Source organism: Epinephelus fuscoguttatus, linkage group LG6 (assembly GCF_011397635.1).
Source record: "Epinephelus fuscoguttatus linkage group LG6, E.fuscoguttatus.final_Chr_v1".
NCBI lineage: Eukaryota > Metazoa > Chordata > Actinopteri > Perciformes > Serranidae > Epinephelus > Epinephelus fuscoguttatus.
This window is the reverse complement of record NC_064757.1, coordinates 9,684,716-9,709,668: the sequence shown is the minus strand read 5'-3', so window position 1 is coordinate 9,709,668 and position 24,953 is coordinate 9,684,716. Positions and strand designations below refer to the sequence as shown.

The following is a 24,953-nucleotide window of genomic DNA, read 5'->3' as shown; positions in this document are numbered from 1 at the left end:
CACTATGTTGGGTTTAGTAACAGAATCATCATTAGAACACGGACCTGCATTTGATAAAATTTGCTTCAGGGACCTCCATATGAAAAAATTTTGTTTGTTAAATGTGAATAAGACCAGAATTCTATAGCTGTCAACAACAGTTCAGGAGATAACCATGAAGGGACTGAAACCTATGATCAGGAATTCCCTGGAACTCCATTAGCACCCCTCAGGTCCCCTTGGACCCCTAGTCAAGAACCACTGGTCTATACTTTCCTGAGAATTTGCACAAAATTACACAAAACCTTCCAGGAAATTTCGATGAAATTATTAGGGAATTTCAGGACCTGTAATTTCAGTCACATTCAATGCATACTTAAGTACAGTATTTGAGTTAATGTACACAGTCACATTCACATTCCGCCACTGTTACTATTACCGGTGGAGGGTCTTTGCCTAGACTTTGAAAAGCAATGCACTGGCCCAACTGCACTTCAAAAAAAAGGAAAGAAAAAAAAAGAAAAGAAAAACTTTTATGCATACTTTTTTCAAAGTTTTCATTTACAACAAACCAACTCTAACTGAAGTATTACCTTGTTAGAGCAGAGGGACTCCCTCTGACAGAAACCATCTCCCCAGAGGGCCCCAGTAGACCCTTAACCGCCACTGATGGATGACACATTGGGGAATAGGATCTGTACCATGTCACCTTGCTGTCACACAAGCTGAGTCAATAAAACCTCCTTCAACAGAGGCCACAGACACCCTGACAAATTATACACAGTAACTTATGTTGTTTTAATTTCTGCTGCTGCTGCCTCCTCTCTCCCCCAGCGGATAAACATGCTTCAAATGTCTTTATTTTCCTGGCCGCTGGTGTGTGTGTGTGTGTGTGTGGGTGTGTGTGTGTGTGTGTGTGTGTGTGTGTGTGTGTGTGTGTGTGTGTGTGTGTGTGTGAATATGAATGCAAATGCAACAAATATGAGTGGCAGAGCTCACCCTCAGCTCAATCCTCTATCATGAAATGAACTGTATCAACATCTATTCTACAGTATATGAGCACTAAAGTGTGAATTATGTGAAGGAAAGGCATGTTTACATGCATAATTCAATTGTGCCTGTTTATTTAAAGATGTGGGTGTTTGTACCAGTATACATAATTAATGAATGTGTGTGTTGGGAGGAAGGGCAGCTGTTCTTTTGACTTTGCCTGCCAGCAGAGGCAAGAGAAAAAAGGAGGTAACAGGATGCCTCTCTTCTCACTGCCTTGCAGGCACTAATCTCAGGCTCATGTTGTGTGAAGCCCAATTTAGTGGAGAGAGATCACAGAGAACGAGGTGTGCTCACTCTGTGATTTCCTCTCTTTGAGTGTGGGTCTCATAATGTACGTGTGTATAAAGTTCAGAAGTGAAGTTAAATCATCTATTTGTGCCAATTTACACACTTAACTATTTACATATTCATGTTAAGTTAACACAGATATTATTTACATTATTAATGCTTTCATTAGTGAATCTGTCACTGGTTTTTCAGCCCATTCTCACTCCCACATCGTCAAATACCAACGCTTTGTCAGCAGACGTCAGCGTCGGACACCAACGTACAGAGACAACCTTTGCAGCAGTATGAAACACACTGTTTGGTGGTATAGAGAGCATGAAAGTGTGTACGGGGCAGGTGAAGGGGGTGGTGTATGGGCCAGTAAACTCTCTCGACTGAAATCCCACTGATCATTTCCTGTGTGAAACAAAACATCAGTGGAGTTATTTTAATAACAATAGAGTGTGCTAGTACGTGTGGTATGCTACAGTACTGAGGTACGTCACATGACGTTACATGTCGTTAGTAATAAGTGTACCTAATTTTAAGTCACGCCAAGCCTGAACACATGCTCTTGTTGCCTAAACCCAAGTAAATTAACCTAAAAGCAAAGCATTGTACGTATGTTTTAAGTTTATTTTGAAAAAGACTACATGGATGTAAAGAGTGTAAACTGACATGCCGTCCCTGAACATCAAAAACTGAAAGTGTATACGACCTGACGTATAGGTCCACTGACAAAGCAATGGTATTGAAAGAGTGGGGTGAGAACGCATTGGGTTTGTCACACTTTTACCTCAGTCTAAAGGCACGTCAGGTGATGCACATCAAGTGTTGCCCCTAGCACACACAGGACGCACTGTGCTGCAACTCATCAGCAACCGACCACATTAAGTCATTACTACTTCACTGAAAGATCTGTACTTCCTCCACTTTTGCGTTATCTTAAAATCATGTCTGGACACCCATGAATTAAATTTGAATCAACAAATTTGAATATTGATTTATCACCTGAAGAGCTGCTCTCCAGAGCTATAACTCACCAGGCAATATCTTTTTGGCAGTTGTCTTCACAATGATTAGATTGTGGGTCGTTTAGCTCGGGATATTTCTCAACCTCAACAACCAGTTTCTCCTCATACAATCTTCGTCACACATGACACAGCAACAGAGTTCTCTTTACGCATCAATGGTGAGGAGAAGAGTCAAGTTACCATTGAAGCAGAGACAAGAAGCTGTTACGGGAGCTGGTATGTACAAGCATAAAGTGAGTGGGGAAATGCATTTAATTCGGGGGGGGGGGGAGCAAGGCTGAAAGTAGGACAGTGGCGTGAAGTGCAGTGGGGCAGCATGTCCAGGAGCCCTGACGTGCGTCTGTCTGCCGCTGGTTTGGGGTTGTACATTGTGTTGTGTGTTTTGGCCTTTAGTCCTCTAGCTTCTGATTGGTTAGTTCAATGATATGTGAGTCAAGAACAAGGGCTGCAGACTGACTTGGCAGAGAAGGCTGCCATCTTGTTTTTACATGGATTAGTGTATTGTGCTCTTACCACCAGTAGATGGCACACAAAAGGGTCCATGAACAAGGACAACAGGTTGAAGTTAAAGGTGCTTTATGTAAGAATGTGGCCACAATGGTTACTGCACTCAAATTCAAAATACTGCCGCGAGTCGTGTCCGCCCCCCCTCCCCTACAGATTTGAGATTGCTGGACAGCAGCACGCTAGAGACTGATTTGTTTGCCCACGGGTGGCTGCCGTGGCAAGGCCGTGTCACCGCGCCCGTGATCTTCGGTTTTTCAGTGGACCGTTCGAGCAAGTCTGGCTTCTCTGCTGCTAACGCTGCTGCCGGGATACAGCTGAGGAGGAGCCGGCTGCTAATGCTATGTACCGGAACACTGCTAATGCTGCTTGCTGTGCTGCTGTAGCTCAGTCGTAACTGTATCTGATGCTGAGACTCTATTGACTGCGTGACTGGTAGACGGTGGTGGGTGGCGCAACAGGCCAAAACACAAATTCAAAACATAAACATGATTTGCAGACTGTAAAATATTTTATTAAATGCGAATATTCTGGCCGTACTATTGTTGTTGGTGAGATCAGTATGTTATATGAACATTATTCCTTAGTCTCTGTGACATATTAGGAGGATTTTACGGCTATTTGCTTTAGATTTCTTACATATAGCTCCTTTAAGTAGAATGAAGTATAAGGTCAAGTAAACCCAAAAAGTGATGCTCTTATATGAGGACACATCTTGGGAAGATATTCAAACACTGTGCCTTTAAGCAAATCATTAGGATTTCGTGTTGTGATGTCACAACTATATAAAGATAGACAGTGCCACTACAGTGCTGTTACAGTCAGTTTGGCTATGTGAAAGACCCAGAAACACTGACCAGTCAGAGATGACTGAGCATTTTCAGGAGGAACACTGAAAGAGAGAGGTGCTAAAACGGTGAAGACAGATTTTTTCAGGCAGACAGTACGAGAGGAATAATGTGTTGTTTTTTTTTTTAACATTATAGTTTGTAACATGTTCTAGAAACCCAAATGAAATGTATGAACCTGAAAGTGAGCATAATATGGGACCTTTAAGAAAGTCACCATCCTGCTCCTCCATATAATCCAACCAACATAAACCCAAATGTTACATACCGTATGTATTGTATGTATTTATTATGTGTGTGTGTCTTTCTTCAGCATAACACTGATCTAATTTGTGACGTGTTCTTGTACTTCTTTTCTCATGAGAAGCAAATATTCTCTGCAGGATAAAAAGGTGAGGAAAATTCAAAATGACTTCATTTTGTTGAAGCTGGGGTAGGCAGCTTTCTGAAAAAAGGCAAAAAAAAAAAAAAAAAAAAAAAAAATTGAAAATACAGCCCTCATCCTGCAGCTCTCTTTTCTGCCCTCTCTGTCCTATGTCTCTCCCACCAGATGAGCATTGGCATTTGCACATACCTCATACAGTAACCCCAATGAGTAACAGTCATTAATTTCAATCATCCCAATTATGATTGTGATCCAGGTGCTGTTATCTAGGTGCACTTATGACAGTTACTATGCTGTTTGGATAGTGTTTGGATGCTTTCTATACTGTCCTCAGCTCAAGGATGCTTGAGCCAAAAATGACATTATCACGTATTGTTTCGTTATGAGTAGAAATCTCAGCTGGAAATCTGTCTGAAGGGGAGGGAGGAACACATCCGCCAGAGCAAATAAAACGTGAACTCAAAGATTCATCTGGTTCCCAGGGTAGACTCCAGAACAGAGACAGATAAAAAGGTAAAAGGAGGGAACGGGAGAGTTTCTTATCTTTTTCTTACAGTGTAGAAGTGTTTGTGTCTCTCTGGTAGGTGTGATTATGTCATGGGGGTGGAGATGTACAACAGTTATCTATGTGAGTGTGCATTCACAAACAGTGTCATCTATTAAAACTCTCCAAGAGGCCATACTTACTGATTCCCACTGACTGCAAAGGCAGCAGACAGGGTGACTGCGATAGTGGCAATGGGGCAACGCCCGCAAAGAAACACATGTAGGATCTGGCCTGGGGTCAGCCTTAATCAAATGTATCATTTACAGCTTCAGCAGCTGAGCTGAATGACTGCTGCCTTCTCACTCAGTTCCTATGTGTCACTGATTACAGTTTCATTAAAAAAGTAATAAGTGCAGCTGGCACCCCTTAATGAACAATGAAATTGCTGTTGCGCTGTTCACAACAAACTATATTTCCATAGAGAAATGTGACAGAGGCAGTAGAAGGGGAGGGCAATAGGAAGGCTGGCAGCAGAGCAGGGTAAACACTGTTGCTGATGAGCTGAGAGGTTGCCATCAGCAGAGCTGTGATTGGAGCCATGTTGCTGTGTATCTGAGTGCCTGCATATGTGCGTCATTGCGTGGGTGTTTTCCTGTGTTCGCTGAACTACTCTTGTGTGCACATTTGTGAAAATGAACCTGTGTTTGTGCCTTCAAATGTGTGTGTCGGCTAGTTATGCCTGCGGGATTACAAAAAGACAAATGTAAGAAATTGGAGTTACTGGGGTGGCGCAAAGTGTGAATAAAGCACTTCCAGGCATGCTGCATTTACCCTGTGTTTTAAAGCAGCTTCAGAAGTTTGCTTTGCACAGCAAGGTTTCTATGTGTGCAAGGGCAAGATTACCACCAGCATTTGCACAACAATACATTTCCTTGCCTTCTCTTTGATCGTAGATCACGGGGTGAGGGGAGATGAAATTGGTGTGCTTCAGAAGCAATGACAGCTTTTGCTATTTCCTCTGCCCAAGCAATGCATAAATACAGAGTGTTAAAATGATTCACATTAATGCTTAGTCACTGGTATGATATGAGAGGCCTTTGGTTCTATTTTAGCAGCTCAAAGAAAGATGATATGTGGAGGAAAGGTGACTAGTCAACCCTGACTGTCACTGCGCAGGCAGACCAGGGTCACATTGTGCCTGTTAATTATTCTTAGTGCTTGTCCTGACTATCTTCAACCCTCTGCATAACATTAATCCAAATGGTGGCAAGCTTTTTGCCAAACCTCTATGGCACTCACAGAGTTTAAAATGATATGCAAAAAGTGCTCCAACCAGCCTGTGGGTTAATAATACTGAAGTTCTTCGAATTGCTGTTTTACCTGCCTCGTCCTCCAGTCAAAGTGTGTTTCACTTATTGTTACTTGAACTGGATGTTTGAGCTTCACTGCGCAGAACGATGTATGTGCAGAGTATGACACTACAAGTTTGTTTTTATGGTCATCTGCTGAAGGAAGGAAGTTTCTCTATGCTCACCTTAAATTTCAGTTCGACATGTGTACATGCGAGCAGGATTTTGGTTAATCACAACTAGTTGGGAGCCAGTAGTGGTTGTAGGTGCAACAGCTTAAAAAGCCTTTAAATTGCTACCAGTATCTAAATTGAATGATATAATTTAATTTGCATTCATTTTAAATCAGGGCACCACCCTTTGAAAAGGAAAAGTGATAACAAATTAATTAATTTAGTTTGATAAAAAATACTGAACTATCAATTTGGAACTCTGATGAATAATTAAATTAATAACTACAACTATAATTACCATCTCAATAGCTCGTAAAGGCTGAGGTTTTTGGAGTTCTGGATAGTAAAGGTCAGTCATATTCACTGTTGTACAATATTACATGGATCAGCATACAGATTCTAAAGTATTCATTTGTTTTGTATATGAGAGTGAGGGCGTGTGCCAGAGTGAGCACGAGTTGGGTGTGTGCCAGGAAGAATGTTTCTGCACTTTTTTTTTTGTGCCTCCGTATGTTCTGCATGTATGAGTGTGAAAACAGAACATGTAGAGTGGGAACTCTGAGTTTCCTCTCAGTGTGTATGTTTAAGACCAGATCAGTGTATCCATGTGATCTGTGTAGAGTAACGGTGCTCGGTTAGAAAAAAGGATGGTTAGTTTGTGTGCAAGACCCTGTGCCTGAGATGCATCACTAACGTAAATATGAACTCAGTGGTGTGGCAAAGCCAAATACCCAGTAACCAAACTACAAAGAGATCACTAAAACACAGCTCAGTGAATAGTGTTAAACCAAATCAATAACGTTACATGTACATAAACAAAAACTTAAAGAGTCCTGTGCTTGGTCGTGTACTGTTATGCCCAGTCATGCCATTAAACTCTAATGGCGATTATCTGCATATCATACCAACGTTAAAGGACGACGTTTCTTAATCAGTGTCTGATGCTGGAAGTCACTGCCCATGTGCCGGATTGGCTTCAGAGTGAGACCTGGTTGTGATTTCAGTGCCGTCTTTGCTTTGCTGTTTTCCGATTCTGGTTGCTCCTTTTGTTCTCCCTGCAGCTCAGTGCTAACTTGCGTTGTTACTTCGTTTCATTGTAAAGTTAGGTTAACCAGCACAATCTGTGCAGTGCTAAACTAATTTACTCTTAGCGGTGCATGCTGAATTAATCAGGGACAGGCAAGGTCTCACATTAGTGCCATTAAAAAGTGCGGTGCAAAAGATGGAGTTTGGAGAGCCATCTGGTGGAAGGAGTTACTGTACGTGCACACCAAGAGCTGCAAAAGCTGCAAAGGCGACGATTCAATTCATTTTCAATGGGCACTGGCGACCACCGCTGCAAAAGCTGCAAAGTGTCTGCGTTTTGGCGACCAGAGTGTCAGATGAAAGTTGGGGGGTCGTGAACTTTATGCAAATTAGCTATGATGCATTTCAGCTGCAAATGAATCGAAAAGTTGATGTCCATCACTTGTGTGATACCCAGAGAACATCCTCGGAAACTTTAATTCCTACCACACATTCATTCCTACTTCAAAATGAGAGAGAAGCTAATCACTGCTGGACACTGAGTCCTTTATGATTTGAGCCTGTTTATATATAGGGACCGAAATCAAAAGGAGCAGGCGTGGGAAGCCCTGTCCCGAGTAGCTGGTTTGCCTGGTGAGTTGATAATGAGAAAAAATTATTTAAACTAGGGGCGAATACATCCATGCTAATATAACGCCTAGCATGCTAATCTCCCTTGTTTCATGTGAGTGTTTAATGTAGGCCAATTTAGTAGTTCTGTTATGTTTTCATTGACCAAATGTCTTTACTCATGTAGCCTAGCTTTTGGGGCTGGGCAGCCGGCAAAGGTGCTGTGCTCCAGCCAGTAACCTGCTTTGCGGCTCCTTGGGCGACCTCGGCTGCTTTGGAGAGAGAAAGAATAACGGGGCGACCTATTTTTGTTGTTGTTGTTGATAAGATGACGTCATAGGTCATTGGCTACAGTAACCTATGGTCACTGTGGACACTAAGGTCACGGGTGGAGCTCAAGTGGAGTTGTGAAAAATCGAGGATTGTGGGAAACTTAGTCCATGTTGTGGCTTACATTTCACAGTAAAAATTCAGTTTAAGTCGTACAAATGGATGAATTTATCTATGGAGTTCCAGTGGTCCCTACATGATGCAGCATGTGACTTAAGTGTGTTGCAGAAACATGAAACCTCAAGTGCACAAACACTGAGAATGGACTTCACAGTAAAATGTCAAGTTGTTAAACTGGAATGAACAATATTCGCATATTCGCAGATTCTGGATTTTTTTTTTTTAGGAATAGTGTAATTTTAAGATATTTTTAATGAGGTGATTGACCTTTGTTGAAAAAAAAACACAAAATAGTGTATTTTTATATTTTTAATTTACAACATGTCTGGAGGGGATCTCTAACTATGATGTCTGGATTCTTTCTCGTAAGTTCCCCCTTTTGAGACAAAAAATACACAAACATATAACTTATTATTGCGCTGCACTAGATAGCTGCTAGCTCTCTCAGATGTTTCCTCTAAATGGCCCATTAGAGAGAGCATATAAAAAACGAATCACAGAAATACGGTGTTTTCTGCATGAAGGAAAATAACCACAATCAAACACAAAGCAGATCATAATGCTGTAAACTTAGGGAGAAATTGAGCTACTGAATACACAGCTGAAGATCAGACTTTGACCCTGCATGACTCTGAATCAGAGAAACTCTCTGCCTTGGGAGTAAAATCCCCCGACTGTCCGTTGTAGTTTAATAATTTGCATTCCGTGCAGCCCTCTGGCTAAGCTCTCAAAATCTGCTGCAATTCAAAAGACTAACAATGTAAAATCAGGTCTGTATTCAGCTACCTAAGGGGATGCTTGAACAGGCTCTTTCATTTATAGAATCAAGGCAAAATTGCAAAGTGGGCTTTTAGCGAAGTTGCATAGTGCATAGGGGGCTGACCTCAATCTGTTTTGGGTTGATAAACAACTACCGTCGGGCCAGGTGGGCATGTAGGTCTCTGTTCACATTAGGTTTTTCAGATTAGGTTCTGCTCTGGTGTTATATGAGGCAAGAGGTTTGCCTGAGTACTGTCTTTTTGTTTTTTGTTTTTTATTTTTTATGCAGCATGATTAACAATGAGAGTAATAAACAGTAGCGTGGTGTTTTCCACTAGGTGGGGCTATGGTAACAATCCAATAGGCAGCAGCTCTGATTTTTATTTACTTTTTTGGTCATTTTTGTATTTCAAAACATTAGATGGCCCATTTTGAAAGCATTTCTCATGTCACTGAATCTTGTCATGTTTTGGATGTTATTATCATACTGTTTTTGATGTGTCAGTGTTTTTGTTGCGGTGGTCTGCACAGATCTGACACCTGCCTGCCCGCTGTTCCCTGGCAAAGACAGCAGTGTCAGCATTGTTGGCAGGACAGAGGTCGCCAGGGGCTGCAGGTAAAATATAACCATATGTTTTTAGTTTCATAAAATGTTCCCCGAATTCACAAACATTACAGACATTCCTGTCATCTTGGCGATGGTAAATGGATTTTTATTTGCATAGTGCCTCTCTAGTCCTCTGACCTCTCACAGCACTTTCACCCACTCACACACACATTCATACACTGGCGGCCGAGGCTACCACTCAGTTAATGATTCACGTGCACACACACTCACACTCTTGGGCTCAGTATCTTTCTTTTGGACACGCAAACTGGATGAGCTGGGAATCAAAACGTCAATTAGTGTACGGCTCACTCTACCTCCTGACCCACAGCCACTACGCCACAACGTCTGCTGTCACATGTTAACAGGGAAACCAGATGACCTGTAACATTAGTAAAGGAACAAAACTATTAGCATCAAAATATGAAAGTGCCCTAAAGTGAAAGTATTGATCATACAAATGGTTTGTTTCAGAATCAAATATTATATTATTAGAAAATAATTAATTTATTATTATTAACATGATTAATGTATTCATCACTTTAATGTGACAGCTGGTCAAGGTGAAGCTCATCTTGATCACCCACTAAACTGCCAGGTGGCTTAATCTATAATAATACATCATCATTTATTATCTGAATTACTTGTGTTAATCTGCAAAGTAACTACAGATGTAGTGACAAAAAAAGTACAATATTTGCCTGCAATATGGTAGATTAGGAGTATAAAGTATGAAAATGGAAATACTCGAGTAAAGTAAGAGTACTTAGTTACATTGCACCACTTACAAAAGCCTACAGCAGTCGGAAAGTATGTTACCATTTAAGATGACCATATTTGGTTCGTAAATTCAAGTGTTAAAATGAGAACTACAATATATCTTAGAACAAAACTAGTAAATAGTCATGTTTATTATTTCTGTTAATTTTTTTGCATTTGTTAGATGCTATTTTCTTTTTTTATAGATGTAGGCCTATTTGTCATTTAATCCAGTTTTCTATCATTTACATTGTCATTAAAGTTTAAACAGAATGCACCATTTAATTAGCCTATGTATGAATCCAAACCGAGAAATAAGGTCATTTGCTATGATGTAGGCATCATTAGGTTGTAAAAAAATAAACATAATAATAATAGTGGTAATAATAATGATAATAATAATAGTTATAGTAACTACATGAATAAAAAAGTCATAGTATCTGGGGCATCTGTGTCATTAGGGCCTGCACAATTTGTTTGATCGCGTGGAAATCTGGGCAATTTAAAGATAAAATACAATGCAGTGTCACTGCATAATAGAGAACAGCCATCAATGAGGCATCACGATTCTATAGTCAGATCCTTCTCCACAGCTCCCCCTCGCATCACATTATGGGCACTTCTTGCTCCAAAATAAAAACAAGATAGTGATGCCTGAAAGTCCAAACTCAGCTTCAAAACAGGAGTCCACAAGCCATTGAGTGACATCATACTGGCTATGTCCATTACCTTAGACAGTCTATGGCAACAGCACATCATTGAATTGAACACAAAAATTAGCATCAAAAACTAATTGCTGTGCAGTGTTATCACATACAAAACAATCGTAATTGTCAATATCCAGTTTGATTGTTTTTCTCACAGGTTCATTTTCTTTCTTAGCTATCAGCATGTTTCTTTTCGTATAGCATATAGCTCACTCATAATTCAACTTGGCCTGTCATCGTTTCAAGGATGCAAATCTGTCTATGACCTTGTTCTAAACACTGTGAATACATTTTAAGAGTCTCTTTTCAATTGACAAAATAGTGAGCGTATTAATATGTTTATTGGACATAGAGGTTCGGAGAAATGCTTTTATCCTTTTCAAGGCAGAGAAACCTCTCTCAGCCTCCGATGTTGTCATGGGGGTTGTGATCTGAATTTGAAGGAGGTGGATTGTCTCTAAGAAGGTTAGCTGGAGGTTGTTCTCCACTATGAGGTAGAGTAGAACTCCACTATAGACACTGAACTCCTCTCTGTCGAAGATAAGAGAGAGCTCAGTGTGCAGTTTCACCTTGGTTATCATTGGATATGCGTCAGCTGTGCAATTGAGAGCTGTGGGAGCTGCTTTTTGAGTCTCACTTTCAACAATGGGGCTCTTTGAAGATGTCCTGTGAACCCAAATTGCTCCCTGATATGGGCCATAACAATGTTGTACACCTCAGTGGCAGTCTGGCCATAGGTTTCCAGGTCAGGCCATCTTCACAGTGAGGAGGCTACTGTGAGGGATGCTGTGTGCTCTCTTTGCACAAGACTGGAACAAATACTTCACACACACTGTATGTTGTCAACAAAGGTTTTCAGCACACCTGGGATGTACACCATGTCAATATCTATTTTCTGCAGCTGGCAGAAACAGAGTGAAACAAAGCCAAGAAGAAGATAAATTCCCAGTCTTCTAAGAATTGCAGTAATCTATCCAGCTCTCGCTCAGTATTCGCATCGAACTGCGGCTGCCCAGTATTCATACTGTAGAAAGCACTTAATTAAATCTTCTCTGTCTTCATGAACATCACTGACAGCCTGGACTGGAAGTTACAGCGAGTTGGAGCTGCTTTTGGAAGTCTGCAGTGTGCCACATCGTCCAGCCCAGTTGTCCTCTTGAGGGAGTAAGGAAAAAAGTTAAAAAATTAACACAGTTTGGTGGAAAAACAAAACAGCGCTCTCTTTGGATCTGGCGAGCTGCTTGCTGTATGACTAGATTTAATTGGTGCACATGTCCATACTGGGCAAATTATTCACATCTGGTATCGCCTCACGCACACCAATGGATTCTTGTCTCATCACACTCCGCCATCATACGTCTGGGCTATTAGTTTGTCATATCTCCTCTGCTGGCAAAATTTCTTCTAACAAGTCAAGAAAAGATGTAGCAACAGTCTCTACATTGAGAGTGTGTTTCATAGACTGTTCATAAAGATGGACAAACTGTCTCCACTTCCTTCCACTGTACAAAAATTAAGACAAACTTTTCTGGATATGGATGGCGTCATCTTGCACCAGTGATGTCATTTTGAGCCAGAGTCTGCGCAGCAGTGATCTTCGCAGAATTAAATATAGCTGATCACATGTTGCAATTACGGTCACATGACAAGCAGCTGCAGTGATTACATGACACAGATCTGATGTGTTGATTACCTTAAATGAAAAGAGCAATACATCCAGACACACACAAAGGTGTCCACAGGTCAGAGAGTCTGGAGTCAAGTCTGAAGTCACTTAAGTCATGTATAAACATATGTAAGTGTAAAATATGTCATAACACCCATCTGAAAGCGAGCACAGTACATGATATATCCACACATCTGAAATGTGATTCAAAACATGGGCTCAAGCCAAATATACAATACTAATGATAACAATATACAAATATATAAAGATCTAAATAGAGGGCATACTCTAAAGACAACATAGCCCAAGCTATGTATCGGGCCAGAGAAGCCGTCATAAACGGTGGGTGTCATCTCAAGGCGCCTCTATAAAAAGGTGCATAAATCAAAATACAGGTAGCTACCAAAATCAACACATCAGATCTGTGTCATGTAATCACTGCAGCTGCTTGTCATGTGACCGTAATTGCAACATGTGATTAGCTATATTTAAGATGGCCTCTCACAGTATTTGTTTGTCTGACGAAGACCACACAGCTCGAAACGTATGTCACGGTGCAATAAATTATGTTTTTCTGCAAAGAGTCCTGCAGTGTTGCAAGTCATTTACCCTTCTTTCATCTACAACTATCGACTCAGCACCTGCCCTCCCACGGTGAGATGTGCATGCCTTTGGTTTGATTTTTTTATCCCACTTAGCTGTCTGTCATGACATCAAATCCTCTTTTGTAGTATCAAATAACTAATTAAAAGTTATCAGAAAGACAGAATTTAACCTTGTAAATTCAGTTGACATGTACTTTGATTTTTTTGTTTGGCCCATGTTCCATTTGCTAACATAAAGAGGGTGCGCTTTATGACCTATACTTAAGCCAGTCACCAGGGGATGATTGAAATGTTTTTGCTTCACTTCTGGGGAGCTGTCATGATGGTATATGAGAGTGAAGCTGTAAAGGTGCTCCTGAACCTGATGGGCACTGTGTATGTGACACAGGACAAGCACTAACTGAAACTGTTGCGACACATCAATAGTTTCTTCCTGAATGGCTGAAGAGTTCACGTTTTTGATCTCCTCTGCTATGTGCTCAATCTCAATCGCCAGCATACAACCAAGCACATCGTCTAATTCAGTTGCAAACACCACCAGTCCATTAAAAATCCCAGGGTTCGCCATGTAACAGCTCTCATTGTGGCCACTTAATGCAAAATCATATGACACAGTCAATAATATATGAATGTACAGCTCTTTTACTGCTAAGTGATGCCAACCCTATAGCTGTCGCTAAGCTGGCTAGCAGTGTTTGAATTTCATTGGGTTTTCCATTTGAGTTTTGCTTTCTTAATCTTTTTTTACTTTTCTTTGGCTGGTCCTGTCCAATTTTTCACTGTGAGCTTTTGTGATAATGTCCTCCAGTTTTGAGCAGTCAATCAGTTCTGTTTTCAGCAAATAATTGTTCATCTACTGTATATTAGCCATTGTTGAACTGACTACTAGCTGGTCTGACCAGCTATAAACCGACAGGCGCACCTCTGGTCAAATAGCCCTCTAGTTACTTAAGTGTTGCCAGGTAGCTTTAAAAACATCACTATTAGCCAATGATATGAATATTGAAAAAAAAACAAAACATTTTTGAATAAGAAAAATGTCTGTACTATGATAAACCAGGCTAAAATTTTGTCAACCTACCCAAGTTATTTTTTACATAATCCATCCCAAAGCCACTCAACTGCACAGAGAACATAAAATGTACCGCCCCAGATCCAGTTACTTTGCAAGTGGTGTCAACCAATTACCACCATTAGAAAAATAAGCCCTTTCTGTATGCATGATTTATGTGAAATAATAATAAAAAAAAATTTTTTTCATTAAAATATGCATTTCACAATTGGAATTGCAAGTGACACCCTAGCACCCTTTATGGACTCCATGGTACTGATGAAAGCCATGGACACGTGCCTGTGAGCTAACATGAGTGTGAAAAGCTGAACTTTGGGAATCATGGCTCTCAGCTTTAAACTAGGGCACTGAGTAAGAATTGAATAGACATGTGGTTATGTGGTTAATCCACTTTTAGCAACTGAAAGTTGTACTCAGACTTCAAATTTAGGCATGTCTGATAAAAAGCTGAAAACTAAAATTGTTTTTGAAGATGTGTGCTTGAACCTGCAAATACTGTTTTCATTCTTTAAAATAGATTTTAAAACCGATTTTTCAAAACCTATTCTCTGTTCCTGTTTTTTCAGTTGTGTATTGTCCTAGTTTTATATCTTGAAATGTTTTGCTCTGTAAAGCACCTGGTAAACTGTTCTCTTTTAGCTTAGTAGTTGTAATAGTGGAATTACAAATCGAAAATGAATGGTGGAGTAATGCTTCAATCAAATCTAACTGTTCTTTTCTCCCATCCAGCTCGATTTGTTTGCCTTTCAGTTGAGGGAGAACACAAATCCCCTATGATGTGGCTTCAATTTATTCACTACAAAGCACAAAAAGCTTCCGTGCTTTTTCGCTATGCTCTCTCATTTACACTTGATACAAACAACATCCTCCCACATTTGCTGTCAATTCAAAAGTAATTAACGGGGCTTGTTGACTGTTTGAATAGCTGTTCCACAGAGAGACTCACATCTTTTTGAAGTCACACACAGCGTATTCGGGCCAGTCGATGTAGCACACTACCCGGCCGGGAAGCTGGTCCGTGTTGGAGAAGTAGTACTGAGGGAAGGCCAGGAGGAGAGCCAGCACCCAGATCACTCCCACCACCACCTTGGTCTCTGTGGACGACATGCGCTGTTGCAGAGGGTGGATGATGGCCATGTACCTGCAGGGGCAAAGGGGAGAAGATATGATAATAATAAACAACAGCTGAGTACTGATTCCAGACCTAGGTAGAAGTTGCATATTAGTCACACCACCTTTGTTGTACTGCAGTTTGTATGATCACCTTTTGCTCTATGGTTTATTAGCACTTCACTGCTTGCCATGGTAAGCAGTAGGCTGACTTCATACCAATGAAAATGTTTGGAATTAATTTTGACCTTCTGGACACAAAATGTCATCACTTCATTATTTTATCCTATTAGACATTTGTGTAAAGTTTTGTCATAACTAGCGTATGAGGTCACACTAACCTTGACCTATGACGTTTGGCCACAGAATTCTAATCAGTTTATTCTTCAGTCCAAGTTGACGTTTGTGCCAAATTTGAAGCAGTTCGCTCAGGGTGTTCTTGAGATATCGTGTTCATGAGAATGAGACAGATGCAGGATCACACTGATGTTGACCTTTGACCACCAAAATCCAATCAGTTCATTGTTGAGTCCAAGTGGACCTTTGTGTCAAACTGACAGAAATTCCCTTTAAGTGTTCTTTATTTATCGTGTTCATGAGAATGAGATAGACAAGGTCACAGTGACCTTGACCTATGACCAACAAAAACGTATCAGTTTATTGCTGAGTCCAAGTGGACCTTTGTGTCAAATTTGAGAAAATTCCCTTGAGGCGTTCTTGAGATATCTTGTTCACAAGGATGGGGCAGGTACAGACCTACATACGGACGGACAACCCAAAAACATAATGCCTCCAGCCAAGGCTATCAACGGTGTGGAGGCTTAAAAACTTTATCATGCATGAAGCTACAGCCAGCAGCTGGTTAGCTTAGCGTAACATAAAGACTAGAGACAGGGAAACATCTAGCCTGGCTCTCCCCAGAGATACAATGCACCCGACCAAGGAAGAGTCCATTTTATGCTCCTGTTTAAACAAACTAGACATGACATGTAAATTGTTGAGCTTTAGAGGCACTACTAGATTTTGTTACCTTTCAACAGAGCCAGGCTAGCTGTTTCCCCCTGTTTCCTGTCTTTATTCTATGCTAAGCTGATCTAATTGGCTGCTGGTGGTAGTGTTATATCATGGTCTTGTTTTTGTGTGTCTTTAACAAATGAAATATAGTCTAAGAAATTGTTGAGCTTAAGAGATGCTTGTAGATTTTGTTACTCTTCAACAAAGCCATGCTAGCTGTTTCCCTCATTTTTTGTCTTGAGCTAAGCTAATCTAAATGGCTGATTCTAGTTGCATTATATTCGTTGCACAGGCATGAAAGTGATATTGATCCTCTCATCTAACAAATGTTGACTTACTATATGTGATGGTATTATGGCAATATTTGGCATTGACCATTTAAGCTTAAAGTGATGACTTTTAGCTTTATGGTGCTTACATCCATATTTGGTGAACAAATTTAAGATGATGCAGCAAGGCAATGGCTGCAGTGATTGATCATGTCAGTCGTCTCTACCTGTTGAAGACCAGACTAAAATCAAAATCCTATGAAAACAAGCATGCCGTTTGGCTGTCTGCAGTGCAGGTCTGGCAAAACAAACAGTGAAGATACCAAGGGTCTGCTCATGTCTGTGACTCAGAGCCCTCAGGTCCTCACTGACTGCAAGGGATTTGACACCAAATATTTAATGTGATGTCTTATTCAAATTCATTAAAACTTGATGATTAACCTCGTGTCCCCTAAAATGCAGAGATAATGAATAAGAAGGACTTTTCTCTGACATGGATGTCAACACCCCCAGCCGACAGTTTAACCATATTGTCACAGTTTCAGTACAAAGCCAACACAACAAATTGTGTGATTGTTTAAATGATTTCTCACTGCATTGTACATGAGAACAGTCTTTGAAGTAGTAGGTCTAAATATAGCATTAATTAATGTTGTTCAGAGAGACAGAATTTGTTTTCTTGAGTGTATTTTTTTCCTTATGGTGGTCATTGGCTTACTCACTTTACAGTAGACAATGTTAAATTCACACAGATATTATCATCATCTGATATATATCATCTGATTTGAAAAATATGACTCCAATCTGTTACAGTAACTGTAGCTTTGAGGGAACTGTTGCCAGATCACACTTGGACTGCTCACAAATCCATTATATTGAAATATTAATCTACAAGCCAAAAGTACACATTATAAATCATCTCTAACCAAATAAATCTGATTTGTGTTAGTGTGTTTGATTGTTCACTTAAAGGCAGACTGGAGGAGAGAATAACACGTTGTATATATGGAGGATTTATTGTTCAGTGTGCGATCACAAGTTATTTTGGTCCTTGATGTAGGCAAAGTGTAAACAGTGATCATTTGTGTAAGACTCAGAAACTGAAAATAGAGCCCTGCAGTGTGACTCAAACTTCACACTCAAACACAACCTGCAGGATATGAGAATTCACACACACTCACCCGTGCATCAGAAACATTTAAAAGGAGGCTTGTTTTTTTAAGTTTACAGCTCAGACAACATGGTAAGCTTTGGTTTTCCAAAAGTCATAGGGGAGTGAAAAATTGATTATTTAGATAAATGTGAGATAAACCAACACATTTATATTACAAAGAGTGTGTGCTATGAAGTAGACTGTATCTATGATCAAATGATTCCCATCGGTGTTCAAGTAATCATATCACAATGTCATAATCAGGCTCCTAATCAGAGAGGCGACCCAAGGCATGAATAACTTAAAATGATCTTGTACACCATTAATGCAGAGTCTGATCAGGAAATGGATTTAAAACACTTTGGCTAGTTGAATCCATTTCCTCAGTAATAATACAATACTTCAGGGTGTGAGGAGAAAATGCAGTACTTCACCTAAGTGCCTTTGTTGCTCACAGCAGACTTTTTTATTTAAGTTTAACAGAAATTTGTCTGTATTGATTTGCTTTCATTTAAATTCTTTAAACATTATTTGTTCTTCCTAATTACACAATAACCTGGAAGCTATATATCCAGTAAAGTACTGTCTGATTTAACATCATTTCTTACGGACACATTTTCCATTTCTATATATGTATATAAAAAGCACTGAACTTACATACTGTCATGCTCGACTGTATACAGTCTGAAAACATGTACTGTATACTGCAGTCAAAACAGTGTTAATATTTTTGTTGGCTTCCCTTAAAGCAAAACTCTTCAGTGAAATGTCATCCTGAGCCATAGAGGTCTAATTAAAGGCTTAATGCTGCTAATAACCCAAATGAATCTGCTAAATGGACGTTCTCCCTCTAATTATATCAGAGACAAGAGGAGGCCTTTGAAATCAAACACTCCCAGCAGTCTGCTGAAAATTGGAGAGCACAGCCTTGGCTTTACTTTGGCTCCGCTTCAAACAGCGCTGGCAGCCATGTGGCTTTTCTTCTAGTAGGTGAGTCACAGTTGGGCTGTTGATGTCAGAATCAAACACACACCTGCAGAGGACCGTGCTTTGCTTGCTTCATAGACCAAATCATCATCACCCCTGCTGGCATGCATGCAAGCACTGGGCTCAGATTTAGTGTATCCTCTACACCAGAGCAGACAACAGTAAAGGTTCAGTCATTATAATAGGCTTTCAATCTGCCATGACTGAAGACTAAAGTTTATCAAGAAAAATTAAAGAATCTAGACTGTTTGTGTGGGTTTGAAATGGGTTTAAAGAGATATGTTTCAGAAAAGGAACACAGGAACGCTGATGCTTGAGGAAGTGCAAAACTGTCCTATTACTAAGAGATGTTCACTGCTTTGCACCAGCAAAATATGTTTGGGTTGGGATTTGATAGGAATGATCAAATCTGAATCCAGTACCGACTGAATCCAAAATGGATACCATTTTCATACTGTGAATATGTAGCCACAGCCAGCAGTCGGTTAGCCTAGCTTAGCATATAGACTGACATTGGGGAAATGGTCTCTGTCCAAAGGAAACATAATGTGCCCAGCAGCAAATCTAAATCTTACTAATTAGCATGTTATGTTTTCTTTATTTACTCTGTGAAGATAACCAAAGCGTAAAAACTACAATTAACTGTTTTATCAGATCCAAAATGTTGGACCTGATCTGAAACAGACTTGTTAAAACCAACACCAGCATGATATAATTACAATTAACATGCAGTCACACTGAAAAAAGCAAAAATATAATAATGTCTTAAGAATTAAAGTTAAGTCATTGAAACTAATCTGAAAACAATTTGTTATGTTTCAAGGACCAATTTACAGAAATAATAGAAGCCAGAATTACCACCTCCCAGTTGTATGCCTCTGCAGACCAGTTAAGTTGCAGTTACAGTTTACACCTTTATCTGTCCAGAATCATATGTAGCTATGACAGCAGACAATGCTTCAAATCTGCATTTTGCTGCCAAGAAGCTACATATTCTAAAGTGTGGATGCTTCATACACATCTTCAACCTGTCAGAACAGAAGAGCTATACAATCTGCAAAATTTTAAGCTGGACACCAAAAATTAGTGTCACCAATTCAGTATCTGACCAAATGTCTCCCCGAAAAGAACCTTTGGCCTTTTGGATATAAAATGTCCTCCCTTCATCATTTTATCCTGTTAGACATTTGTGTGATGATTTGTCATAATTGGCATCCGAATTCTTGAGTCATGGCTAGAAAACATGATTTGTGAGGCCACAGTGACCTTGACCTTTTACCCTCAGCCACCAAATTCTAATCGGTTCAGTTCAGTCCAGGTGGATATTTGTGCCAAATTTGAGGAATCTTCCTCAAGGCCTTCTGGAGATGTTATGTGAATAAGAATGGGATGGACGTGAAGTCAGAATTACCTTCAGTACCTTATCAGTTCATCGCTGAGTCCAAGTAGATGTTTCTGCAGAATTTGACAGACATTCCCTCGAGGTGTTCTTGAGATATCAAGTTCATTCCCTAAAGCATTTTCTCCTTCAGTGATTACAACGTACAATGTCATCAGGTCTGATATTGAATGCTGTTGGATCCATTTGACATCCTACCTGATCAGAATGTAATTTGGATCTGGTCCTTGGTTCCCTTTCTAAGCAGTAAGTGGACCCATGAAGACCTCTATGAGAGGAGCATCAGCCAGAGTACAGGACACACATTAGAGCCAACAGGGTTGAAAGCAAATGCTTTTCACCACCATTGCTGCACTGTATGACTATGCAACCAAACTGCCAGAAAAACGTTGGTGTGGTACATTTTGCAAACCACTGGTACATTACATTTGCATGGTATTATTTAGTAGATGTTCTGAATAACATTTAAGCAATACTGTGGTTAATGTGTGGTTAGATTTAGGCACAGTGATGGGTCACCATAAAACACCCATGTTTGGTGCCTAAACAGCCACTGAAAACATAGCAATGACTCACAAAAAATACTCTGATTTTGTGATGTGTTGGTCTCAAACAGTGGTCTGTAGCTTGGCAGGCATCTCGCCAGGGTGTAACGCCATCACTCATCCCCTCCACTTTTTGATGACAAAGTTACATCACTTTGATTTGATGTGCATGAATCATGCAAATGTAAAGTGTTCATGGTTTGCAGAAACTCAAATTGCCAACATCTTCTTTTGCCAACTGGGCTGGACTGTCACTTTCTCCTGCACTAGAGCTGAATGTTGTTATTGATTTATCAAAGATGTAAAAGAAGTTAATTTATAGGAGACAGAGTTGGTCAGGCAATATCAAGGGAGTCATTCAACATGAATACTTCAGAGTATATTTCATGTCTTACTTTAAACATTCATGGCATTATATGGTACTCTGCCCATTAAGAGTGGAATTTATGGAAGACAAATGGAAAGTCATAAATTCAAGCTCCCTCAGGGCAGCAGTGAGAAAATCAATCTACAAAGGAGCTTTGTAACCATCCGCTGCATGCACACTTTTACACACGAGGTCACTTTTCATCTAATTTAAATATGTTTCAGTTTTAGTGTCTCAGTTCAGTTTAATTCTTTTTCCACTAAATACAGAATGATCTGAACTCCAGCACCTCCAGCATATCGCAACATGAACACTCTTTATTTACCTAAAAAAAAGGCCCAACAACCACTGCTACAGTGCAGAGGTCTTTCACTTTTATTGATTTGTCAAAAGAGACCTCTGCTCTCACTCCCTTTCATTTCAAATCTTGGAAAGCACACCTTTGAGACTTTGCTTTCCAAATATCTGTCTGTGAGCAAAATCACATTCCTCTCAATAGGATACCTTTTCAATAGGTGGCAGGCAGCATGGGCAGCCAGTGCTGGATAGCATGGATGACATACACCTCCAATTATCCACAAATAGCACCTAAACTGCCATGGCAATGCAACAGTTCGATATAAACAACATGAGGCTGCTACGCTGTTTTCCTGAAGAAACGGAAGTGATTAAGAGGGAAGCAGTGAAAGCGACAGGTGAAATTGCCTGCCTTCAAGCCTGCCAGTGATTTTTTGTCCTTTTTCCAAATTGCATTTGAAAATAGGCTGTGGAAATTTGATCATGAATTTGCTTCCTCTAGATTATTGGCCTCTCAGGGGGTTGTTGTTGTTGTTTTGCAGAAGGTTACATAAAAAAAAGAAAAAGAGACAACCCTCCCATCAGAGATAAGCTGGGTGAAAGTGGCAGAGCCTGCGGTGTGTGTGTGTGTGTGTGTGTGTGTGTGTGTGTGTGTGTGTGTGTGTGTGCGCATGTATGTGTGTGTGCATATGCATATGTGTGTGTTGGGTGGTGGGTAATTTGAAGGATTGTCACTGTTGTTTTCATTACTGTCCACATGCATACATATAACTCCTTCAGCCACCTCGGTCTCATCACTAACCAGCAGACACCTCCTGGGTCCTGTGCAAAACCAATATCCAGCCGCACACCATAGCATCACCTTTTCCCTGGTTGAGTGTTCTTAGCCTATGTGGTGTGTGCACAGAGAAATGCTCTTGGTAAGCAGTGTGTGTCCACTGAGGTAGAAGATGAGCTTGCTTGTTGAGGTAGGCATAATCTCGAAAATCCGATCCCCTGCATTTAGTAAAAGTGCTGCAAAGTGACAAAATCAACCATATGCAGAAACACCCTGCAAATACAAAAAAAGCAAACAGAAAAGAGTTACAAAAGAATTTGGGGTGCTAAGGGTAGAATTATTATTTTTTCATTATTTTATTTTATTTCTTATTAAATAATATAAAATAAATAAATAAAGAAATAAATACATAAATAGATAAATATAATAGTAATAGACAAATACTACTATAAGTAGTAATTAAAGCAGGTTAAACCTAAGTATCTGCAATATTATGAATATACTGAATTTTGCACTTAGAAAGTTAGAACTATGGCAGTAAACTTCTTCCAGATATTTTGGATGTGCACATCACTTTTCCCCGGAAACCAGGTTTAGTCTAAAAATGCATAATCTAAAATAACACCTTATTGATAATAAAATGTTGTGAATTAATCGTAAGAATGCTCTGACATGATAAGTAGAATTTTATGAATTGTTTTTTCTAATGTTGCATTGTAAAGCCACTTTTGTGTCTGGAACCTCCTGTCCACGATGCCTGACATGCACTTTTGTTGGGGACTTTGCTCAGATTAATCTGATCCTGTTTGATTTGGCGGTGGGAACCACTTGTGATTGCATGCCTTTGCTAATGTTGACTGAAACCAGTATAAAGCAATGCATATAACGCTCAGTGTTTTTTATGCAAAAAGTTCTTCAAACTCGGTATGATGTGAATCAAGGCAGTTGAATCCCATATACACAGATAGCAACACAAAACCGCCAAGAAAACATGACAACAAATGCCACTTATTTCCTAGTTCTGTTCTACCCTCATCTTGAACACGCCTCCATCCCCATCTCTGATGCAACAGATCTCTGAACAACATTTGGGTGAATGTCTACACCGCACTGGACCAAAAATAACCATTATTTATGTTGCAATAGCCATTTGGGCAAAAATGTCCCATATCCTAAGTAATGCTGTTAGGATGTTAAATTGGTCTTAGATTTGTTTTGTGTGTGGCATTAAAAAAGCTTTAAAGTCTTAAATCTAACCTGTCTTAAGCTGTAGGAACCCTGGAAAAAGTTTGTTATCCTCTGTGCTACCTGCAGCATTTCTGTATTTATTGTGTTTTTTTGTATTTAGCTGTTTTTCTCTGTGAACTTTTTTATTTGCTTGTGTTTTGTCTCTTTACATATGTTGCTAAGCTGCGGTGCATTAAGCTTACAGGGTCACTGTACTTAAACTGTCGCTGAATTAATTTTCATAAATAATTAAAACAGTCAAGAGCACCAAATGAAAGATAACATCACATCCATAATAAAACATGCACCAGTCGACGTTGTGCCCTTAAGCAGGGCACTACCAGCCTCAAAGCCATTTTTCAAGCTCTAATGTGAGCGGATTTTTTCTGTGACAGGAGATGACAAGTGTTGATTGGAGTGTTGTTTATTCACTCAGAGGTGACATGGCTCTGAGGCAGCTGTTCAAAATTATCTAAATGTGTGACACTGACTCTGATGGATGTGGATTTGTAGAAGCACTGGCACTGTCTTTCACAGTCAAAATAATAGTGGATGTGTTCCTGCTCACTTAGGGCAAGAAATCCTGATGCAAAATGTGCTGTGTGCGCAGTGACCTGACCAGGACATACAAACACATATAGCCTTAAAATAGGAGGGACAGAAACAACTACATATCTGTGAAACACAAATTCCATCCTCCTGTGACATAAAATGTTGAGATCAGGAAAAACTGAAACTGAAATTGTATCTCAGACACGTGTTACATATTTACGAATCAAACTGGACTAGTCACTCTTGTGTCAACGTGTCTCTGCTAATGGCTAGAATATCATCTTAGAGTGACAGTGAACATGAGTTTCTGTTGGTGCAGTGGCTTCTAAATTTAGGAACAAAATGCGTATCATGCAAAATTATTCAGTATTTACAAAATGCTCGTCCTTCATCTCATGCTGGCAGTGATAAATTTAGAAGTGTGGGACTGCTGCCTGTACAGCTCAGAGTAAACCAACAGAAGCTGCATCACATGTACAATCCATCCATGTTATCTGGATCCTACTAACTTTGGTGATCCCCTGACACCACCAAGATGTTCACATTTATTGTTTTGAAAGAAATTCCCAACAACTATCAACATCATTCTTAGCTGTACTTGTGTTTAGTGTTATGGTGCATTCTGTCTGTACTGGGAAGATTGAATTTATGAGTTCCCAGTCGGAAATGTCATCTAGAATGCCTCTTATAGTCAGATTTTGTACTCGGAAGGTCATGGTGGTGCAGTGGTTAGCTTTGTCACCTCACAGCAAGAGGGTTCCCAGGGTGGAACTGTACAGAGTTTGCATGTCAGTGTGAGTTCTCTCTGGGTACTCCCACTCCCACAGTCCAAAGACATGCAGGTTAACTGGTGACTCTAAATTGCCTGTAGGTGTGAATGTAAGTATGGTTGTCTGTCTCTATATATTAGCCCTGC

The 24,953-nt window shown here is 40.0% G+C and overlaps 1 protein-coding gene across 1 annotated transcript in view; it reads right to left on the bottom strand.

Annotated features, from left to right (window-relative positions):
• tacr1a (tachykinin receptor 1a) overlaps positions 1 to 24,953 on the bottom strand; it is an 80,281-nt gene that overhangs the window by 34,436 nt on the left and 20,892 nt on the right. The window contains exon 2 of the mRNA XM_049578360.1: positions 15,286 to 15,480. Within this exon, the coding sequence (XP_049434317.1) occupies positions 15,286 to 15,480 (195 nt within the window). The remainder of the gene's footprint in view (positions 1 to 15,285; positions 15,481 to 24,953) is intronic.